At 37.4% G+C, this 22845-nt stretch overlaps 1 protein-coding gene and 1 long non-coding RNA gene across 2 annotated transcripts in view; both read right to left on the bottom strand.

The window, feature by feature from the left end:
* Window positions 1–22845, bottom strand: part of LOC103152069 (1,4-alpha-glucan-branching enzyme-like) — a 39082-nt gene that overhangs the window by 7682 nt on the left and 8555 nt on the right. The window contains exons 2-3 of the mRNA XM_007572404.2: window positions 21558–21688; window positions 6639–6756 (exon numbers count right to left, since the gene is read on the bottom strand). Of these exons, the coding sequence (XP_007572466.2) occupies window positions 6639–6756; window positions 21558–21688 (249 nt within the window). The remainder of the gene's footprint in view (window positions 1–6638; window positions 6757–21557; window positions 21689–22845) is intronic.
* Window positions 11574–12042, bottom strand: LOC107832946 (uncharacterized). Its single transcript, XR_001658669.1, has 2 exons — window positions 11797–12042; window positions 11574–11757 (listed from the first exon to the last, which is right to left on the bottom strand). It is a non-coding gene; the product is annotated as an uncharacterized LOC107832946 (long non-coding RNA).

Genomic DNA, 22845 nt, shown 5'->3' on the forward strand with positions numbered 1-22845 from the left:
CCGTGAGGGTTGTGGATTCAGGAAATTGCTTAAATCGTAAATATCTGTCAAATGAGTAGGTCAAAAGACCATAATGCAAAATACAAAGCCATACTTTAAAGAAACCCCCCAAACAGGTGAAGAACAATGTCATTGACTGCTATAAGGGTCACAAGGTCATTTTTAAAGCTTTGGGACTCGACCCAACTACATAAAGTTACTGTAGATTATATACTCATGGAGAAAACATCAGAAATCACTCTTCCCAGGAGAAGCTGGTCTACCGAAATGAATCCAAGAGCAAAGCAACGACTCACCCAGGGACTCACAAACGATACTGAATGTACTGCAGGGCTCTCTTCTCAGTGAAGATCAGTGTGTCATGCTTCAATAATATGAATGAAACTTGGCAATAATTACATACATCCCAAAACCCTAAGCTCCCAAATATTCTGTGGACCAGTGAGGCACCGCATCTTACAGTACACTCTAAATGATTAGTTAAAAGTATCAGTTGTCATATCTGGTACTAAATGGCCTAAAGGTAGGTATGGAAAAAAAACCCTGCTGTTTTACACATTAGTAAAAAGAGAATGAAAACAATTACAAATGTACAAAACAGTGGTGGGCTTAAATGGAAATCTCTTCTCCAAGCAGCTTTAAAAAAATATGGCTGCTCTGAATGGCCACCTTATTCCAATGCACATCTACCATTTCGTTGTAGTTTTATTCAAAATGATATTCAGATGTTTCCTTTAAGATTTCTCTGTTATAAATCAGGCTAAATTGCCATGTCAGTAATGAAAGGCTATTCAACTCAACTCCATAAAACAACCCCCAAACATCCACTACATTCTGAACACATCTCACAATGAGGTCTTTATGGCCTTTGATAAAACTGCATGTTTCTCATTCAAACACGCTCAATGGTCTGGTCATCTTCCTGCCTCAAACCTCCCCCCATCTTGTTCAGTCACAGAAAAGGTCTGTGAAAAGGGCCTCTATCAGTTCCTCTGGGTTCTTTTGAAACCTTTAATATTAAACACCTTGCTAACAGAGCAATCCATGTTGGTTGACCATAGCAAAAGCACAATGGTCAATTTCTTAATGGGTACACAATCTGGTTTCTACAATTCAAACTCTTTTTGTGACATTTTCCAAAAAAAAAAACAAAAAACATCACAATGATGTTTTCTGGAAACTTTTCCAAAATCTTTCTGTCTTTTGACCATATTCGGTATTTTTTTTCTTACTGGGTGATGGTAATGGCACTTTTTAACTACGACTTCAAATCAAGTCCGTTTTTTTTTTTATATATATTTAAGAGATCTACGTAACTTTATATATGTTTTAATTTCCTTATTTAAAACATCTAGTCTTTATTTGTTCAGTCAGAAAATTGTCACTCCCATATTTTGCTGACTGAAATGTTTTTCTGGAGAATTTCTTCTGTCAAATAAAGGCCGTAAATATTTCACTCTGTGTGATGAATCTATATGCAATTATATATTAACTTCACTCTAAATTCACTAAACATTTTTTTCTCACAATTTTACTTGTCAAAGTTTAAAAACCAATTCATATTTTTCTCATCAGTTCACAATGATGCACTAGTTGACGTTTGTCTTTCATTAACAGTCTGAATAAAACACATTACGGTTTGAGGTTGAAATGTGGCAAAATGTGGAAAGATTCTTTTGCAATGCACTGTGTGTACAATCTATAAGCTCTTTCAGGATCTATGTTGGTATTTTCCTTTGTTTGTTTTGAGGAGTTGGATCTGTTTTATCTTTATTGATTTCTTTGATAACGTAGAAAAGGATCCCACAGACAGGCCTAAATAGATTACAGTAAGCCCTGACCAGATTTGGAAACACTGGGTGTCAGGGTTACATAGTGTTCTCCAGAGCCTACCAGGATACAAGGATACTACTGACTTTGCCTCCTTGATCTAATTATGTGCACTCACAGGCTGCAGTGTGATGCGTTCTTGGAAGATATCGAGGTTATTACCGCTCTGTAACGAGGAAGCTTGAGAACAGTCAGAGACATTAAAAAGGCGGGAGAAAAGAAGTTTGAGCAGACTTTGAAAGCATTAGTTGTTAAATAAAACATGGATGATGTGGGCACCTTGCTGCATCCCCCGCAGTGGCTTTTGTCTGATTATTCTTGTCATTACCCGGTAGGTGTGAAAAGGAGGAGAAAAAGTAGCTTTATTCCAGACTATATTCTTATTGTCAAATCTCTATGAAGCCGCCTTTAAAGGAGACTGGGTGCCGCGTGTGCAAAAGGGTCCCCGCTTGCCTCCATCCTTTTCTCCCTGTCGGCTCCTTCCCTCTCACTTCCTCTCTTTCTCCCCATTAATTTGCACGAGTGCCAAAATTAGCAGATGACTAGCTAACTAAACTTCACATTTTAGCCAGGAGGGACATGACTGAAGAACTTGTGTTTAAATTAATAAAACTCAGGAAAAAAAAAAAAAAGTTAACAGATTGGAGAAACTGTGTCATTAAGTGATGAAACCTAAGCTAATACGATAGCGGATCAGAGTCTGCATGAAAAAGGAAGAACCTTTGAAATAAAGTCAACAAAATAGCTCCGGAATGATGTGTTCAGGAATGCCTGAAGATTGCAAAAGAAATTCATGGCAGTTTGAAGTTCACAGCCCAACACCTGATATTGAATTATATCCTCCACCCATTTACAGCAACACTTTCAGTATTGATCCAGAGAGGTTCAAGTGAAGTTCAAATGAACAGGCAACCCAGCAGGTGCAATGTCAAATATGATACAAATATAAAGGGACAGTTCAGATATCTTTAACAGCGGCTCTGTCAAGAAATCAACAATTAATATCTTACATGCAGCAAATACTAACAGCTAGCGGCTTCATCTGAAATTCGGGGTAAAATTGATGCAAAATCTTAGCATAAAAAAGGTTGAAATGACATTGGAGTTGCTTTGCGCTTAGATAATCCAATATATAAGATTTACTTGAATGCACCATTAATGTGCTGCTTTTGGGAAATCCTTCCTGATCAGAGGAACTTCTCATCACACCACTAGTGCATTGCCATTTGATATGCTGTGCGGCATTTTGAGCTGGCTAAATGCTCCAGGCAGCTGGATTTGGACTTTATCAGATTTTTCTCCATTATCATTGATGTACATTCTGCTTGACATTGTTTCCGGTGAGTAATTCAGTTAAGTGCGAAGCGGGCTACATATCTTATTGCGGTTAAAAAATATGGATGTCGACATAAAAATGTGGTGTGGTTCACCTTACTTCCTGCACTGTAGTGATAGCTGTGTGTTGTCTCTGTTTTGCTTTGGTGTTACTTTTTAAAGTTGCGCTACAGAACAACACATCCAAACATTGTGCATGTGCTAATGTTTAAAACAACGCTGCATATGTTTGGCAAAAGGGGTGTGATGCGTTAGTTCTGAGTTTGTGCATACCTGCAACTTTCACCCTGTTTCTGCATGTGTGGCAGCCATATTGGATTTTGAATTCTGGGCTGGTAAGCACAGACTCTCCCAGTCATAATTTCAATTTCAAGTGGAAACTTGAGTGAATGTGTTTCGGACTGGGAAATCAGTAAATCCAACTTCAGAGTACAAACAGAAAATGCCATAATTAACAGTTTATCTGCCTTGAATGCCAATTTCAAGAGTACATAGTTTTTCACACAAACCACTATTATGTTTCTAAACATAATGGTTTAGATTAAAGTATTTGATTTCCTTCTTTTTTTTTTTTTTTTGCCAATCTCCCGGATTTCAATCTAAGAGCAACCTATATCGATTTATACTTAAGAAGACTTGTGTACTGCAGTCATGATATTTAAATGCTTATAACCTTTTGATAGAACTTTACAAATTCTGAACTTTCTCTTTAAATAATTTAGACACAACCATAAAATATTTAGGAAGCACAAGAACAAAGCAAACGTAAAAAAAACAAAAAAAAAACACTAAGCATCACTTCATCATTATATCTAAACTGGATTAAACATAAAGCAGGTAACCATCTGAGTATATCTGGGCATCAGTGGAGCAAACATGACAAAATTTACATTTTTAGAACCAATGCTATTTGATCGTATGAGCCTGAAGAGGTTCTCATGATGGAGGACCAGCGGCTCGTTGTTTCAGGTAGTTTACATCCCTACATGGTGCCGTGCAGGTTTAAAAGGCATGCACATGAAAAGGTAAGTTCTGACGCCATGAATAATGCACATTGTTTGCTGGGGAGACTGAAAGAACCACAGATAACAGATTCCCATGACGCCCAATAACTTCAGGGTAACTGCCAAGCTTGTGCAAAAGAAAATGCAGAGAAGGCAAATATGATATTCACAAACAAAACCTAATGCAACAGAGACTAGATACAATACTTCCCTTCCCCCCTGATGGATGGATCTAGCCTTGATGCATGTAGCCACATTTGATCATTTCTTTATCTGAGATTAAAAGCTTGAGAGGAAGCTGGTAAATTATGGGGCTGTTGTTAGGCTGAGAGTCCCAGACCAGGGAGATAGTGGCACTTTGCCAGAAAAGCAGCCCTCTTTCATGCCAGCACACTTAAACCTCATTAGAATGGCTTTAAAACATTCTCTCACTACAAACCCCATTTCAGGCCAATTAAGCTGATTTGAGAAATCAAACATTCAACATAAAAAAGGAGAAAACATTAATGCGCTGACAGCTATTTCATCAGACTTTGTTTCTCCTGGCAGCACTTACAAAATTACTTTGCAACGGTAAAACTGTGAGAGTAAAACAGTTAAAGAGATGCATATCCGCTCAGTGAGGGCGGGGTGAAGGCATACATGTTTGAGAAAAGAAAAGCAAGCAACCTCTCTCCTGCCAAGAAGAAGAAAAACGAAAAACGCTGCCAAGAAGGCAAGATAATGTAGACAGATTTCCTGCAGTCAACATCCAACAGCAGTCACATTCAAACTCCAACTGCATAGGAATAAACCCCTTCATTAAAGCTATTCTGATTTATTGAGCAAAAGAAGAAAAGGAAACAGATGATGGATATCAGTGATAGCTGTCATCAATTAAAGTCACATCTTTCAAAACGATGCTCGTTATTGTTGCTGTGAATTTGTTCTCAAAAGCTAAAAACACTCCAATCCTCGAGATTCATCAATCACATTAAAAGTTGCATCAGTAAGCTGTCAGGTTAGTATATATATTTATACATAACACTTTAGGCTTTAGCCCAAACTTTACCGAGTGTCACTGCATAAATTAACATTATTATTGTTTCAGTCCACCAAAAAATAAAATAAATAAATAAATATATATATAGTACATATTGTTTTATTATTCTGTATTCATCTGATGAATGAGAAGACATTTGTCAGAAATTGTGAGTGATGGAAAATGCACAAAAAGTGCTCAAATCATCAATATGTGTGTATTTAAGTAAGAAAACCCGTGTCTTTTCCTTCAAATGTTGCCTTAACATTTTGGACACATTCTGGGAATACAAAACACGAAAGCAAAAAAAAAAAAAAAAAAAAAAAAATGCAGGTGATGGTGGCGATCTACATCATATACATGAATGTGGTTAACTGGGACTAATGCAAAGGATCAAGCAATTTGCACACCCTTCAAATAATTAAATGTACACTGCCTGGCAACAGTATTCTTTCCCTTGAAAACTCTATGTATTGTATTGGGATTTAATAAGAAAAACTTCATATTAGCACATGCTTATGGAGTGAAAAAAAAACAGTTGTCTGAAGGTGACATGTTTTTCAAAGTTGTTTACAAAGACAAAATAAATGCGACCTGGCGATAGGTATTTAGGCTCTTGGGCTATCTTAAGCTATATTACTCTTCATAAAACAGTAAGCTCAGTTTTGTAGTCTCAAAAACAACCTGAAGGAGGAGTTACTGACCTCAGCTTGGTGCAATATTTATTGTAGACAGAATGAGGGAAAAGATTTCTGTATACATTTCCAGATTAATATATATTAAGGATCAAGAGTAAAAACAAACAAATTGGTAATAAACGTAATAAAGAATTAAATATTAATCCCACAAAGAGGAATGAAAGTAAGTGATAAGAAAAAATAAATGAATAAAAACAAAGATTCTGACACAGTACTGCTAAAAATCTAATATTTATGAAGAATTTGTCTCTCTAAAGGTTTAGTTGAGAGCAAAAGTTGCTTATCCAAACTTTGTTAGATAATATTAAATGTTTTTCTGGCCAATTCCAGAGTCGTCTCATCAACGCCCACAATTCCTTTTGATGCTTTTCAGCTGTGACCAACTCCTCAAAAAAAAAAAAAAAAGCCCACATTTGTTTACTGCAATGTGGGACAATAGTGTCTATCAACAGCACACTCCGTCCTCATTTAGTATGCATGCTGACATTTTTGAGCCTGCTTAATTTTGCCTCTTCTTCAGTGTGAATATACAACAACCTCCCAAATCATACTTGAATTAGTATGCAGAATATGATGTTGATACAGCATTGGTTTGGAGAAAAGTGGCAGTAGACTCAACAACAGCCCTGAATCTGTAATTGTAGTGTGCTCCAAAACTAGGACTCAGTGACATTCAACAAAAAAAAACCAAAAAAAAACAAAAAACGATGACCTCTTATGAGTCAAAAGTATCGTGTTGGAAATATTTACCAGCATCGAGTTGGAGCGTCCGTTGAAGGGTTGGGGCTCAGTGAAGAAATCGGTGTTGTGGTCGAGCCGTCCGTGCCCTCCATACTGAACCTCGTCTGAATCCAGCTTGATTTTGTATCTGACAAAGATCAGGGTTAAGGTGCAATAACGGTGGGAAACTAGCTTAAGAGCTTGAAGACAAAAGAAGATAAAAAAGGAAAGGTTTTATCATCCGTGCAGACTTGGTTTAGCAGTGCTCAGGTGGTGTATACTTTCTGAAATCCTCCCATCCATTAGCATTCATCTACTTCCCAAAGCACTAAAATGTGACAGTGAGAAACCAAAACACTAATGCTGCCTTACATGAACTGAATAAATTAGTTGATGCTTAACCATACAATCAGATAATTTTGTCTAATAGGCTGGATAAATAGTGTTTGATGATAAATTTAAATAAGTGGCAACAGATGTTGATTTTTTTCTTTCTTTTTTTACAACATTAGAAAAAACCCACAAAAGTGTAGGACATAATTACTTCCAACTCCTCCATATTATTATGTACACTCAGACTGAGGATGAATACAATTAATTTAGGACTTTACTGAACTCATCTGAACTGCTTTTTTACAGGATGGAACAATTACACAACAAGCAACATATTTTGAAGAACTTGTGTGCACACCACCACTAATCTTTAATTAGCAAGTTTCTGGGAAGCCATATGCAGATTTTACTGCCATCAACAAGGTGCTGTTAAATTACCGGCTGAATATTTGACCACTTTTTATATCATAAATGGCTGAGCTAATTTAAACAAATAGATTTTTAGGTTTGACAGGTTAAACATCTCCTCCAAACATTCTTCCTGCCATTGTCTAGGCAACAATAGCTTAATCTCATCTCCAAGGTATTTGCTTTATCCGAGTGGAGAGCTGCAAATTTGTCTTTGGAGAAGTGCTGCTTCACAGGTCAGAACCTCAAAAATATATATTGATGTTATACTTGTTTTGGGTAGTAAAAGTTTTTTGTTTAGTACAAAGATCCATGTTAGTATTCTGCAGAAAGAGTGATTTAAAATTAGATTTTATACATAAAAGTAATTAAAGTGTTTCTGTTTATTGCTATTTGTTTCTATTTACCGAGTAATAAGATGCTGTATATCTTTAACAGTTAAAGCCGTCATCAATTATGTTTAAAGACCATTGATGAACAGAAGTCTGATCTCGTTTGTGGAAGAGCATCAAGCTATTGGCAGAACAGACGGACAGTTAAACTCTTTTTGGTTCATCTCCCTATTTACATTGGGTCTGTATTTTTTTAGTACTCATGTAAAAAGAGTGCTTCGTCTAAAGCAATATTTATACAGAAAGACGAGCATCTGCTAACTTCAAAGGACAACTGAAGGCATCCATATGCTTTAGTTTGATATAATCCAAACAAGCACTGTATCAGTTTTGTAGTTCTAAACACCACAACTATCCCTATAATCCCCACAGGAACGCTGTCTTAACTGTACGTCAAATGAAATGTGTTCTGTTAATTATACATGATGAGATTTATATTTGACATTTTATTCATTATCTGCTCTCTTGTGTCAGGGAGAGGCTAAAGAGCCGTGAAGGTTTGCAGGTATAAGACAGTTGAATAATCAAGAGAAAATGTGATGCCTTTGATCAGGTGTGGAGAAGCTTTATGTAGTGTATGTGAGGAAGGGGGAGGAAGGCAATCCCACGTACTGTCACTTTTTCCCCCTGTACTGTCTCTCCTCTGAGCATCTGAATGAGGATGCAGAGATACTGAAGAGCAGGCCGATGGCAGCTCCCATTATGAAGCTCCCAAGAATTGTGTGTATTCTGAATAAGGGACCACAATAGAAAGACACACCATGAAATATGTAAATCATGCCATATGCTGAGGCTCCGGGACGTATCCACCTTTCGTAAGAGAGCCCAGTTCTGTCCTTCAGCTGGCTCATGCGACCTAGCTGGGAGAGCTATTTTCCAAGGACATTTTCAGGAAACTAACACAAGAGTGCTTGACATAAGAGTAGTACACATCTTCTGTCTTGAGGAAAAGAATGGGTGTAAGCATCAGTTAAAGGATTGGTATAATGTCAGAGAAAATGCATAGGAGACTAAAAACCCAAAGTGAGCATAAAGTGAGACTTAAAAAATCTGAAATCCACACATTACCTAGAAACTTTGCAACAGGAAAATTTTTCATCCAGAAATAGTCTTCCCTTGCAATAAAATGCAAAAACTATTTAAGATGCAGAGAGCAAGTCATTTACAATTGTCTATAAGGAATTAAACTAACAATTATACAGGAGAGATGTGAAAAGAACTTTTATCCCCCCACATGTTCTGATGCAACATATCAGACGTACCAGATGGATAAGCAAGTTGCCTGAATATGCCAGGGCAGTTTAGAAGAAGAAAGCAATGGCTTCCTAACTGCTTTATTGACTTTAGAAAATCAGGGTAGCATCTGAAATCAAAGTAGACAGATTTTGTGAATAAAATATGAACTGCGTATGACCCTTAACCTCGCAGCACTCAGCGCCAAAGAGCAGAGAGGGGCAGGTAGCCTCGGCTACCGAGCACTGCAGGCACCTCCCCCCCCCACAGAGAAGTTGCACATCCCACTGAGGCAGGTCAGCAGTGAAACACAGGAGCAGCAGCCCTCTAACCCCCCTACCCTCACAGCCCCGTTAACACAGGCCAAGCCAGAAACTCAGAAACCCCCAGAGCAGAACTGCCTCCTGAGGGGGAGGCGTCTCTGAGTGAAATCCAAAATCCACAATACCATGTCTTAACTGGTAAAGCAACTTGCTTTGCTGGTGACCGAATTGCATTCTCCAGACAAATTATGGACCAATCCTCTTTGCAGAAACTCAAAGAAATCCTTCGAGTGGTGGTATGTGAGTCAAAGCTTCAGGTCCTTCCACAGCTTTTCTGTAAGACTGGAATCACAAGACTCATGAGGTCACTCTGTTACACTGGTAGACTTTTTCATTAGCCACTCCTTTGTGGTAAAGTTTGGGACATTTTATTACTTAAAGACCCATTACTGTTTTGGCTGAGAGAAAAAACGTTCTCTGTTTTAGAGTATCGGGCCTTTTTAATGAGGTGAAGTCATCAGAGAGTCCCAAAGCACACTGCTTCCCACTCTGAGCTTAACTGTGGATGGTGTTCATTGCATTCATCTTCCTTCGGACACAATGCATCGACTTTATGTCAAAGAGCTCAATTTTGTGTCATCTGACACCAGCACTTTCTTCATGCCCTCCTATGAATTATTTCAATGTTTAACAGCAAACTTGTACAGACGAGTCTGAACATGTGCCTCATACTGCAGGGGACTCCAGGATTTCAGTCTATGTAATATAGGATGTCGTTGGTGACTGGTCTTAAATGTCTTCAGATAATTAAACAACTCTTCTCGTGTATTTGCGGTGTGATGAGTCCTTTCTGATGATTGCCCTTACTACACAAGCAGAATGTTATATTGAGCTTGAGAAGGACGATTACTGGTTGGACATTTTATACATTTTCCGTTTCCAAATAATCCAACCAAAAGTTGTTGCCTAATTAATATTATGCATTTATCAGGCACATAGTGCCATTTTATAGCACAATCAAATAATTATATTGCCTTAAGTTGTAAATATTAGGTTTATATTAAAAGAAATTTTGACTTTACAATGTGATGCCTTGAAATGAGCCTCTTTTTTTTTTTTTTAAATTAAGAATTTTTTGGCATAAGTGGCCTTTGTTCGATAATAATCTGACAGGAAGCGGTGCAGAGAGAAGGGGGTAAAGACATGCGGCGCATCACCAAGGATGGGAGTCAAACTCGGGACTGTAGCTACTGTGCCATGGCTGAGATCTGGGAATTTTGACCGTAAATCAACACCTTAAACTGTTTCCCTTTCCAAACTTGCTTTGGTGTAATGGGAAGAACTGGAATAAAGGAGCCAGGCTGATTCTCAGTGTTCTGATACAATTTTTTTTCCCTTTCTGCATTATTACATTAAAAAATCAGCACAGCAGCTCTTCTGTGACTACTACACAGGTAAGTGCTTGCTCTTAAAAGCACTGGGTGCACATGTCGCCATCATTGGATCTCTCCAGTTTTTTTGCAGGACCCAACCACTGCATTTGGACACATTTCCCAGGTTCTTCCTCCTTTGGAGTTGTGCTCATTCACTAGTCAAGCAATCTCGATCAGGCCCCTGTTAAAGTCATTCATTTTTACTCTAGACTATTTTCCGTGCTTTCAGCACATCAAATTCAAAAAACTGAGTGAGTTTTCAGTCACTGCAAAATATATCCCACCCCTTGACATGGACTACTTTAATGAAATAATCAATGTTATTCTCTCTAGCTGTCAGCAGTTTTAATATTGAGGCTGACTAGTGTCTGTGTGTGTGTGTGTGTGTGTTTGTGTGTGTGTGTGTTACACAGAAAGTCCTGGGAATGAGGCACAGTTACAGTAATTTAGAGTTCCCTATCAAACTCTTCTGCAAGGAAGTGAGAACCAGCACAAATTGGTAGTTGGAAGTGTTTGAGCGATTACGTCTTTGTTAGTAGCTACAGACGGCTGCAGAGACAGCTTGCAGTTCAGCTCGGAGACTCTGTGATCAATACAGCCTTTGTGAATAAAGAGGAAGATTAAAGAACACAATCAGTTTTACCCAATGACTAGAAAGAAGACGGCAGACCAAAAGCTTGAAGATTAGAGTCATTGATGACCTGAAAACAATCATGCCATGACCACAATTTCAGCCCCAGCCGCCACTCAGTTTCTCCGTAAGCTCATTGTTGCTTTTTTCTACCTCTATGGAGGTAATAGCATGCCACCATGGGTAAACAAGAGTTAAGTGAGCTCTGTGCACACATCTAAAGAATGTGCATGGCCTTTAAAGTGTTATAAATGCCATGTCTTCTTTTTTTAGTCAATGTCACCACACGTTCTGATTTAAGTTACATAATAGAGGAACAAATGCTAGAGTTAATTTTTATCAAGGAATAAAAAAAGAAGAGACATATAATAATGTAAAATAAATCAATCTTCTACAGTGACTGACTTTAAAGAAGGGCTAAGAAATTGCTAGAAATAAAGCAGGTATCAAAGTTACCTGCTTTGATACCCGTTTGATTTAACAAAATCAATCTACTTTGATTTTGTTAAATCAAAGTAGATTTAACAAAATGATTGAATGAGATTTTAAGCGACAAGGGAAGAATTCAACCTTCAAGTTAATGTATTGAGTTGACAAACCCAAATAAAGAAAAATAATTAAAAAAAATAAAGCACCGTTACTTCTGCTGCAGGTTACGTCATTTCCACTGTAGCATTTGTATTTCCATTGAAGATATTTCATTTGTGTTGGGGCTATTGTATTTGACCTGAGATTTCTGAGCCTCCACACCTGGCTCTTGTCTGATGAAACAAAAATGGAGAAAAACCTGCACATAAAAAAATTGTTACAATCCAAGTTATTCAAAAATAAGAAAAAGGAATTCTCCACATTAACACCTTTGCTCACAAATACTCTCCAGAGATAAACAGAATGGTGAGGTGGCATTTTATCTATGCACCTTTTGGTGAATTCTTACCACATCAAGATGTATTAAATATCATGTAACCAATTTTACCAATCTGATAAATGACAAACTTCCTGTTAAAATCCCAGTGGCGTTTAGCAAGCCTGCACACATGTATGTTTGTGAGGAGAGCAGATTGTAGATATGAATAAGTTTTAAAAAGAAGCTATTTTCTCATGGCTTTACTTTTAACTTATACAATTCAGCATGCACCTCCCTTACCTCAAATACATGTGCACAGATCGTCCATACTTAGGGGTGGCTGTGTCAAATCATATTTATACCTCCACAAAGAAATATTTTAAAAATTGCTTCATTAAAAGTTCTCAGAGACCCTTAAGACAATAAATGTGAAATTTAAAAATAGGGTCTTTATTTTTTATGGTGAAATTACGCTTCTAAAACAAAAGCCTAACGTATTTTAAAGTTGAAAAGACATTAAAAATGCTGAGTATGTAAAAATAACATTAAGCATTAACAATATTAAACCGTTTTCAGATTCTGATAACTAATTTAACAAAGCTCCATTATTTTCCACAGCTTGTAAAAGGCAGGTTATATAATGATGAAAACAGCCAGAAAAAGCACAACCACCTCCACCAAGGCCAAACAAAAGTTCAGCTACATTATAGCAGTACCTGAGGCTTTCTGCTACACTAACTTGTCAATTAAATCCTTCAGATTCAGCTAGCTGTAGCTTTTCTTTTCTATTTTTTATTTTTTGGTCTTGTAAAATACACTTTCATGTCCACAAATACAATACTGTCCCATCTGAATTTTTTCTCATATCTCTATTTAACAAGGCACAGCATTCCATATAATTATGCTCTTAAACTTCAAATACTGTGCCAGTTTGATTCAAGCTGGGTTAAAAAAAATATATCTTAAGGAAATCTGAATATTTGAGGATGTAGACTTAAAGGCCAGATATTATTATAATTTAGAGCCAGACACCCTTAAAAAACAACTTGAAAGTAGAATAATTAAAACACAATCAAATAAATTTCAACCGCTTTTAAATAATTCTGATCATTTTAAATTTAAACTTTCACAACCAAAATCAGACTTTCAAAAATCACACATGCTGTTTCATATATGGATGATGATATTTAATTTGAAACAACGCCATCTGGAAGCCCATCCTAACCAGATGAAGATTCTTTTTGTTGCACATTTTGTAACAGTAAAATGTTTAACGGATGTGTGGTCACTGAATGACAATGTAGGAAAATGATGCGGTAAGCAATTTTGTTACAAAGATCATTTAAGGAAGGTTGTTTAGCTTTGTGAAATGAAATGGGTGAACGAAATCATTGTCCAACAACAGACTAACGACACTCTCCACTGGACACACCTTTTGCCATTGAATAAAGACACAATCTTGGTTCTGAGGGAAAGAACAACACAAATCTGAAGGAGAGAATACAAACATGCTATGCCAATGTAATGACAATAGCTTAAGCAGGAAGTGAGCAGCCAGAACAAGGAGACAACTGTGGGTAAAGTTAATCAGGCAAGAGTCCGTAACAAACTGTTGTAGAGAAACCAGCTGTGGACAGAGTTCTAGTTTTAATGTGGCTATGTTAGGATTCCAAGCTACTCCTCTGCATAACATTTTTCTTCCTCCTCACCGGACTAGCAATGAAGGCATTTTCAATTTGTGAAGTCGAACTGGAAACTTTCCCATCAATAATGTCTTGGGTGAACAACATGTTATGCTTGGTGTCTTAATTCAATGATATCACCGTATGGAAACATGCAGCTTCCACCTCAACTGACTTTTATTCTTTTTTTCTTTCAAGCTTTTTTATGCTTTTTTTTTCAATTTCGGTCATGAAAAAAAGAATACAGCTACCAGCTTGAAAAACATGGAAGATTGTGACGACATATGTCATTTAAAACACAAAAAAACTAAGTTGAAACATGACCTTGCATGGTTTGCAGAAATGCATTCACCAACAAACAAATCAAATGCCGTCTTCTTCCTTTTAAACCGTTTCTATGGTCACCCTATGGAGGCTCTAGGCATTACAACTTGCATATGGAACAATTATGTGTGGAGTCTTATTCATATACCTTGGAGCACTTTGCTATGAGCAAAGCTTAGCAAAAAAAAAAAGACTGAATATTTTTTCCTTTACTTACCTCATCCAAAAGCTGATCATTTTTGGAAATATTGTCTATACACTGTAGTGCTTACTTTGATCAAAATTCTAGTGAGTAAGTGACACCACATCTACAGTTGAATTATTCTGCACGGCAGCCCAGGAAACGCTCAGACAGAAAGGGAGAATGATAACCTGACACAATCGCAACTGCCTATTGGCACAGTGTAAATCAAAGACCAATCTGCCCCTACAGGTACAGCTTTCATGACGGAATCCAGCTGGGATTTCAAATACTCTAACCAGGCAGATAAAGACCACTGTCTGAAGATTGTGTCCACCATGAGATGGAGAGAAAATAATAAAAGACACTGATGGGAGACAGCCCACTGAAAACCTAACGGCCGCTGCATTTTAATGAGCAACGCATTTTGTTGAGGGGCCTTGCTCAACTTTTTTCTCCTTTTCATCACAGAGGAAGATAAAAACAGACACATATAAAGATAAGCCTGTCAGAAAGCATAAAGAGGCCAAACTGTCACTGAATGTGCGACTCCTGAGGGATACGTTCTTGTGATTTCTGTTTTAAAGTCAAAATGTACAGAGTTTCGGGTTTTAATTTCTGCTCATTTAATTCTGCTCAGAACTGCTACATCTAAGATTCCCTAAACGATTAAACTAAAAAAAAAATAACTACAGAGCCAGCTGCACTTATTAACACCAATGGTAAAGGATATATGTGCATTTTTAAGTTTGTAGCTGGATAAATCAGGCGAAAGCCCTGACGTTGCGATCCTATGCTAAAGTTTTGCCTGACAATGGAGCTATTTACCTTACAGCTCAGAGTATAACACCTCAGAATCTCAACCTGACATGCATTGCGGTAAACCCTTTGATCAATCCTCGCACTTTGACATTGAAACCTCTGCAGTCACAGACTTTCATGCTTATTATCTCTACCTTCATCACTGTAATGTATATAGGATTCCTTTTTGAAAAGAAGGAAGTCACCTCCTGACATAATGCGTAGGTTGTCTATAAAGGACCAACATTTTCTTGCCTTCTTTTGCAGACTGCATGATGCTTTGACTGCCTTGGTGACCTTGTTTGTAAAGAATAAAGACTGATTGTTGTTTTTGACTTACTTTTATGCTTACATTCACTGGATCTAACAAAAGGTAGTTTAATTACATAAAATGTGCAAGAGAGAGGTGTGCAACAACACTACCAGCTCATGACAGTAGCTAAAAATACACAATATTATGTTGACGACAACAAAATGAGATTTTGGAGAAAACATTTTTACACAAAAAGAAAGTGTGAAAAAAAAACACACACACAAACTGGGTCTTAAAGAACTTGGAATTGCTTGAAGAATACTCTGATCCAGGTTTAACCAGTCCATACATTGCAATGTCTTATATCAGTAAATATTGTAAATACTTGACAGATTGTCAAATGTGGCTCAGAATAAGCCCTCTAGCATAGTTCTGAGTCTGAAATTGTCAAAATGCCAGAGGAAACAAGTTGGTCAGCAATCATTAAATAGTTTTTTTAAAGTCAAATCCCTTTTATTATTTTTTTTTGAGACATACCTGACTCGTATCCTATCAGAATCAAACTTCTAGGTTAAGTAAAAATAATTTTAGATCTAAAACTGTCAAAGCTATGAATACTTTTGGGCTTAACTTTAGATAAAACAGGGCCCATAACAATGGCTTAGACTTACTTCATTAGAGAAAGTCATGCTGACAGCACAGACTTCACTTTAATGAGAAATATTGTGACAATTTAATATCTTGAGATCTCATTACAACCCAAGTAAAAAGTCTTTAAATAAATTATTTTTTTATTGCAGTGGCATTATCTCACACTGAACAATTTTCTGCATTTCTCTACAAGTGAACTTGGGATATGTATTTACCTTCCTTATATCCTCTCCACTGTGCACTGCAGCAACATAAACTTCAGTTCTTATTTAGCTTTTCTTAATTAGTTTTTGTTTTATCGTCTCATTTTTGGTACTGGGTTTTATTTGCAGTTTTCTCCTCCACTCAAAACAGGGGCAGAGAAAAAAGGGCGGGCAAAACACGAAGAAAAACTTTGTGGTTTGGGATTTTACCTCTGGACGGACGCATCGACGAGTAATGGCCTCTGTATACAGGATGCCCACGCTTCCCAGCTTGTTTTAGTTCTTTGCAGTTCTAGTTGTGAACTTTTTAAATTATTGCTGTCTCAGACGATATTCTACTCCTTTTCCAGTTTTGAGAAGCTGCTCAGAAAAATGATCCTGTGTCACACCATATCAAGTAAGCTACACTTTTCTGTTTTAAAGGTTTCTACACCATCTCAGCAACTCAAATTAGAAAAATGGCATTTAAAAAAAAAAAAAAAAGTTTTGCTACATTTATACGACTGTCAACCATGATGAGAAAAAAAAAAGTTTCTTTGCAAGGGATTTTTTTCCACTCTGCACCTTTCCCAAATTAAAGACTGTGTTTAGATAAAAAAAAATAACAGATGATTACGTAACTGCATTATAGGATGAATGCATTGCAAGCTTTTTCCCCTTATTTTTACCAGGCAACTTGCACTTTTTAACCAAAAAGTTCTTGTACACATAAACAACTCTCCGCTTGGTGACACCATACTTAACGTAGCTGAATAATTAACTGCAGAAGCTCCACAGGTGAGAAATAACACCTGGAGACCTGACTTAAAAAGCAGGCAGCATCCAACATGTGACAGAAAGCAACAAAAAGAACATCAGTGATGTGTTTTTCTTTTCTTTTTTTACTCCGGAGGGACACTCGGTTATTGTACGATACTTGCTACATTGCCAAAGGAAACATTATTCCTTGGTGGATCAATTTTCAGCGGCACACAGCATGGTCAGCTTCATTTAGCCATTAGTTCCAGATATGGCTGCACAGCAGAGCTCCACTGCGACATCCTGACCCTCACACAGGTAGAAGAAAGTTTAAGTATACGACAGCTGAGTGTAATGAAAAAGCACTTTTGGACTCTTTGAGCTTGTCTTGTTTACCTCCACTGCCTCTGAGTGGCACTTTCATCTGTCTTCTCCCCTAATTGGATCCTCTGCACACATTCCCATCGGAGGATCTGCATCTCCTCATACACGCAGCGCATTTACCTTGCTCACACACACAGCACATTTGCCTTTATGTGTTTACCGCCTCTCTGTATAATGACAGCCGGAGCTTTGCCCTCACATTTATTTGCATTTCCTCTCAACTCACACCCAGTGTCTGAGACCTCTCCTTAAACATCAAAAGAAGCACCAGGAGGAAAATATGTGGTTCTATCTAAATGAAAATAAATCCTCAAAAACGATGTTAGAGACACTCTGCAGCTCGGCTATTAGCGCTTTGCCCAAAATTCACCCTCTCGACATCGAGCTAATAACACGAAGCAAAAAGTACAATTATCCCACATCAAACAAACTTACAAAGTATCAACCAATGCCTAGCAAAACTATGTACATCCCTTGAAGTTTAGTTTTGTTACGATGAAATCACAAATGTCAGACTGTTTTTTTTTTTTGTTTTTTTTTTTATGGGCATTTTATCCAATAGAGCAACAGAAAGTATATAATTATGTTATGGAGGAAAATAAATACAGGACTTTTTTTTGCCTCTCTGTTTTTTAATAAATAAAAAATATAATAAGTGTGGAAAGCGTTTGTCTTCATTCCTTGGTAGAACTATTTTTTGCTGCAATTGTAGATAGTTCCCAAATTGCATTTTTGCTGCATCCTCTATGGGACTTCTTTTAGGATTCTACCAGCAATGACCACATAAACAACATTGCACAACGATGGATCTCTAGAACTCATCCAATGTTACCACTGACTTCTTGGTAACTTCTATGATTAAATGCTCTTCTTGTCTGACATGCATCATTTTCCTTCCACCTCAAAATACAGTGCATCGTGTTGGTCTATTAGATGCAATCGCCATAGAAAACACTCAAGTTTGGGGTTGTGACAGAAATAAAACATGAACATTTCCAAGCCTTATAAATATACAGCATTTAATGTGTTTCCGCTTTACGGAGCGATACTAACCTAATTACCTTTAATCTAACTTTCAGAAAAAAATGTATTAAATGCCTGCTTGAGATCATTTACGTTTTCATTGATATTTAAATGCATTTTGAAGCTTTTGCTATGGCATCGTTAGAAAGGGAGGAAAAAAAGAGATGCTCTCGCTTGCGACATGGTCTTAACTCATCATAGATTAGATTGAGATTTTAACTGCCAGCATCCAGAGAAAAACAAGCTTGGGTTGCATTCTCATTCATTATCACTGTATTTTAATCACAACCAAAGAAGCAGCACAGCCTCCTGTCCACCAGGGAAACTGATGGTGTGAGATGTAGTCGGCCTCATAAGGGAGCAATGTCCGCGATGAAAAATACAGATCTGTCAGCTTCCTGTCCCCCTACACATTCCTGATCATTAGGCCTGCTGCAATAACAACTGGGGGACTCATTAAATTCCTGACAGCCAATGTTGCTAAACAGAGTCTTTCTGAATCAGTGGGCTCTGATATTATTTCTCTCTAACAGCATAACAACAATGCAATAAACAACCAACTCATATTCCCCCTCAACAATTACGACACAAAGTGCCAACCTCGGAAATGGGGGAAGGAGGGGGTGGGAAAGTCATTAAAACTGTGCGTCTTTACAAGTCTCGTTTATTTTTAACAGGGCTCCCGCAGAGTGCTTAAAGCTCTGATCCACTTCTCAGCCTAGAGTCTTCTCAGGGGACATTTTTAGTACCCTAAAATGTCTTGTGCCCCCTGTCAAAATGTAGGAGTTTAATTAAGAGACAAGTCAAGCTCTTAAGATCATCAAGAGTGAATGTGAAGATTAAAGGGGAGATGGATGCAAATCTGAGAAAGGAGCACAAAATAAATAAAATAAATCAAAATCACGGAAGTTTGGTCTGTGAATATTTAATAGAGAAGGGTTTATAGTAGTGGAAAAAACCACAACCCTCATCAGTTCAACTCTCTTACATCTCAGTACATAATAAAAATGTTTCGCTCTTTAGGTTACATCCGACAATATCTATAAGTGTAGAAAGGCACGTGAAATCCAAATTTCACTGCATCTTTCTGGATGCACTGACAGTTGTTAATCTGTTGGGTCTTGTTGACTTTAGGTTAGCATTTTCTATATATAAATAGACACATTTTATTACATCCTCATAAAACCAAGAACTAAAGGAGAGTTCGCAGTCTTCTTCACATAACTGCTTTTAGCATCTAGTAAGGAACGAAACTATGATGATTGACACATTGTTGGTGTAAGCATTTCTTGGAGAGTGCTGACAATAAGAGAAGTGAAGACTGTATCAGCTGCTACATTAGCAATTCTGTAGCATTTCCCAATGCAGCTGATATAAGTGGAATGCGGTTATTACTTTAAATTTATATTATATGTATAATGAGGCATCATTATCTGGGGACTTGCATACAGTTTTCACTAAGCCACAGAGTTCCTTAGGTGTACAATAATATTTTCTAGCAGGTTAAGGAGTCCACTTCTCCGTGTGTGGATTGTTCATTTGCAGCTTTCCAATTTTCTGTCTCCTTTTATTATCTTGGCAAAATACTGTTAGCAATTTTCTAAGGAAGGAAATGAATAAAATAAATAAAAAAAAGTGTCACAAATATAATGCATTAAAAGAGGTAAGTCAATAGCAGTGACATTCACAAGTCACTTTTTTCCAAACCCATTTCAGATCTCAAGTCTTTAAAATGAGCAGTCTGTCATCGCTTTGCCCAAAAATACAGAATCACTATAAGCTTAGGAATGGAAATTATTATTGTTAAGCTCAGTTATATGCAAAACCTTTGTAATTTTCAGAGCATGCAATTAAACATGCAAAACTTTATCAACTGCTGTGAATGATTTGGAATAGAACTATAAGATATTACATTAAAATAATATATGCCCTACTGATAAATTGTAATTATTACCAAGGTATAGTACACATGTGAATGTTTATTAAAATAATAATAATAAAAAAGGTAAACACTCGTTGTTGTTAAACCTCTAGAAGACACAGACAGGACTCAATTTAGTTCTTAAAAAAAACATTTTTGCAATAATGTTGTTTACATGAGTCCACCACTATACAGTGCATTATATAGAATTAATAGATTTTTCACTCCTTATTATGAGTGCACGGATTTGCAAGATTAGGAATCTGTTTACTAAGTCTGTATTTAAAACCATTTCTTTCAATTCTGAAGAGTCAACCTGTCTAAAGGTGTACCGACAGATTATCAAATGGAGAGTGAGACATGATGTAATAAGGGAATCAGAGGGAATACTGAATTTCTAAAAGAAATTGAAAGTTGTTCAAAATAAGTGGAGAAAAACGGAAAGTCTCTGTTAGTACCTAACAGAGAAAGAAGAAGATGTTGAAGGCATGCTAAGTTCATTTTGTTTAGAAATTACCCCAAGCTATTGAATACAGAAAGATATTCAAGAGATCATAATGAATTAGGTTATAAAAGGCAACATTTCACAAACATCCCTGATTAACAAAACAAACACAACCTTTTATCAGGAGAATTTGTGCGTCTGCGTTAGAGTTGCAGTCTGCAGCTCACATTAAGCGGATGCTCACTCAACGGTGGGTTCAAATACAAATTAAAAAAAAAGGTAGAACCAAGCATTACCATGACAACCTGTCATATGTTTACTCCACAGTAACTCAGAATGAACACATTAATTATTTACTCAGATGATTTACCCCTACAGTCTAACTCTCACCTTGACTGCATAATATAAAGATTGTTCATGAGATTCTGGTCCCAGAAATCAAGCCCGAGTCAAGTCTCAAACATTTAAAGGGCAAATCTAAGGCAAATCTCAAGTGTTCAGAGCATCAGTCTGTTGTGTCTGAATACAAGTATAAATTAAGTCCCGAAGATTTAAAGGGCAAAATGAAGACGAGCCTCAAATCTTGAGAGCACGGGTTAACATCTAGGGTCTTTTCAGCACAAGTTTGAAATGTTCTTTGTACAACTAAAGTGAAACTCAACTAAGCCCCAGACTAGAGTCACCGTCTCTGCTAAGAAGGCTATTATTGCTGTTAGTAACTTTAGATTGTGTGAAAGAAATTTCAGTGTCTGGAAAGAAAGTAGACATGACATGGCATATCAGAATAAAAAAAAAAAGGATACTTTCCTGGTGCTTCTACACCCACTCTGTAGTCCTGGAAGCTCTTGTTGGGGTGGAAGTTGAAGATAAAGAGCACATTTGCCCTATCAAACACAATGACCTTGTCCCCTTCATGCTTGGCACTGACGTAGGCCTGGAGGAGGAAAAGCAAAGGGAAAATTAAAGTTAAGTATTTCTTCATGAATAGTCATTACCTCTCTCATACTGGATTTAAACAGTTATAATGGGTCACATTATATCAGGGGAGCACAGATATGCAAAAAGAATGAGGCACACTCCCACATCAAAATTTCAGGTGGCTCTCATCAGCGGAAAGCAGCGGCCCTGATGGTGTGAGGCAGACGCTGTCAGCTTTAGACAGCTGCGTGTGATAAAGGCGCCTCTCTCTCCTCCGGAGTAAGCAACGGCTAACGTGTCATTAGCAGAGATTATCAATGTCACCCAACCTCCTATTTTTGGTGCCTTGTTCCCCAAGCCAATTTCAGGGCAGCATATTCACGGCTGAACGAGATGATAAGCACCCCTGCAACTGGACCGGCAGAGAGGATGGAGGTTAAAGAAATGAGCTGACAGCCTGGAGTCGCTCCATTTCTCCAAGAGCTCTGAAGTAATGCCAACTTCGTCTGGCTGACAGCGACTGCTTTGGAATTGCAAAATAAAATTTAGCTTGCACCTAGCAAGCAGTGGTCAAATAAACCCCTGTGATTCAGTTTTACATACGTGTTAAAAAAAACACGTAAAGAATCGTCTACGCTGCTGTTCAGACTAGTTGCAAATATATGTAGAATCTCTTGTTGTTTGCTTACAAAATCCAAATTATGCATTAGATTTCTACAGCAATGTCCCCATGAGATAAACAAACATATGTTTGCCTGATATCAAAGTGAGAAATTCTAGTCTGAAGTTAGGTCTCGGAGACAGTCGAGTTTCTGTTTTTGTCACTGCCTGCAGCGCCACACTGACCTGGAACAGCTCTGAGTCGATCTTAGCCATGGAAAGAGAGCAGGATAAATCCCCATTTGTGAAGTCAGCACTCAGGAAGATTTTTTTTTTTTTTTTGAGGTGGCGGGGGGAGGAAATGGCTCAAAGAATGTCCACAACCCTTCAGTCTACTCCTCTTCCCCCACTGTGACAAAAATGTAGTCAGCTGCAGATGCTCTCAGTTTAAGAGAGAAACTTTTTTAGGACAACATTTCCAAACATCTCAGTTATTTTAACAGCTCAAATCCTTAACGTGGTTTGGTGCATTTCTTATTTGACTGTGTTTGGAGTAAAGCATTAAAAGCCCCA

Source organism: Poecilia formosa, unplaced genomic scaffold, assembly GCF_000485575.1.
Source record: "Poecilia formosa unplaced genomic scaffold, Poecilia_formosa-5.1.2 Scaffold299, whole genome shotgun sequence".
Lineage (NCBI taxonomy): Eukaryota > Metazoa > Chordata > Actinopteri > Cyprinodontiformes > Poeciliidae > Poecilia > Poecilia formosa.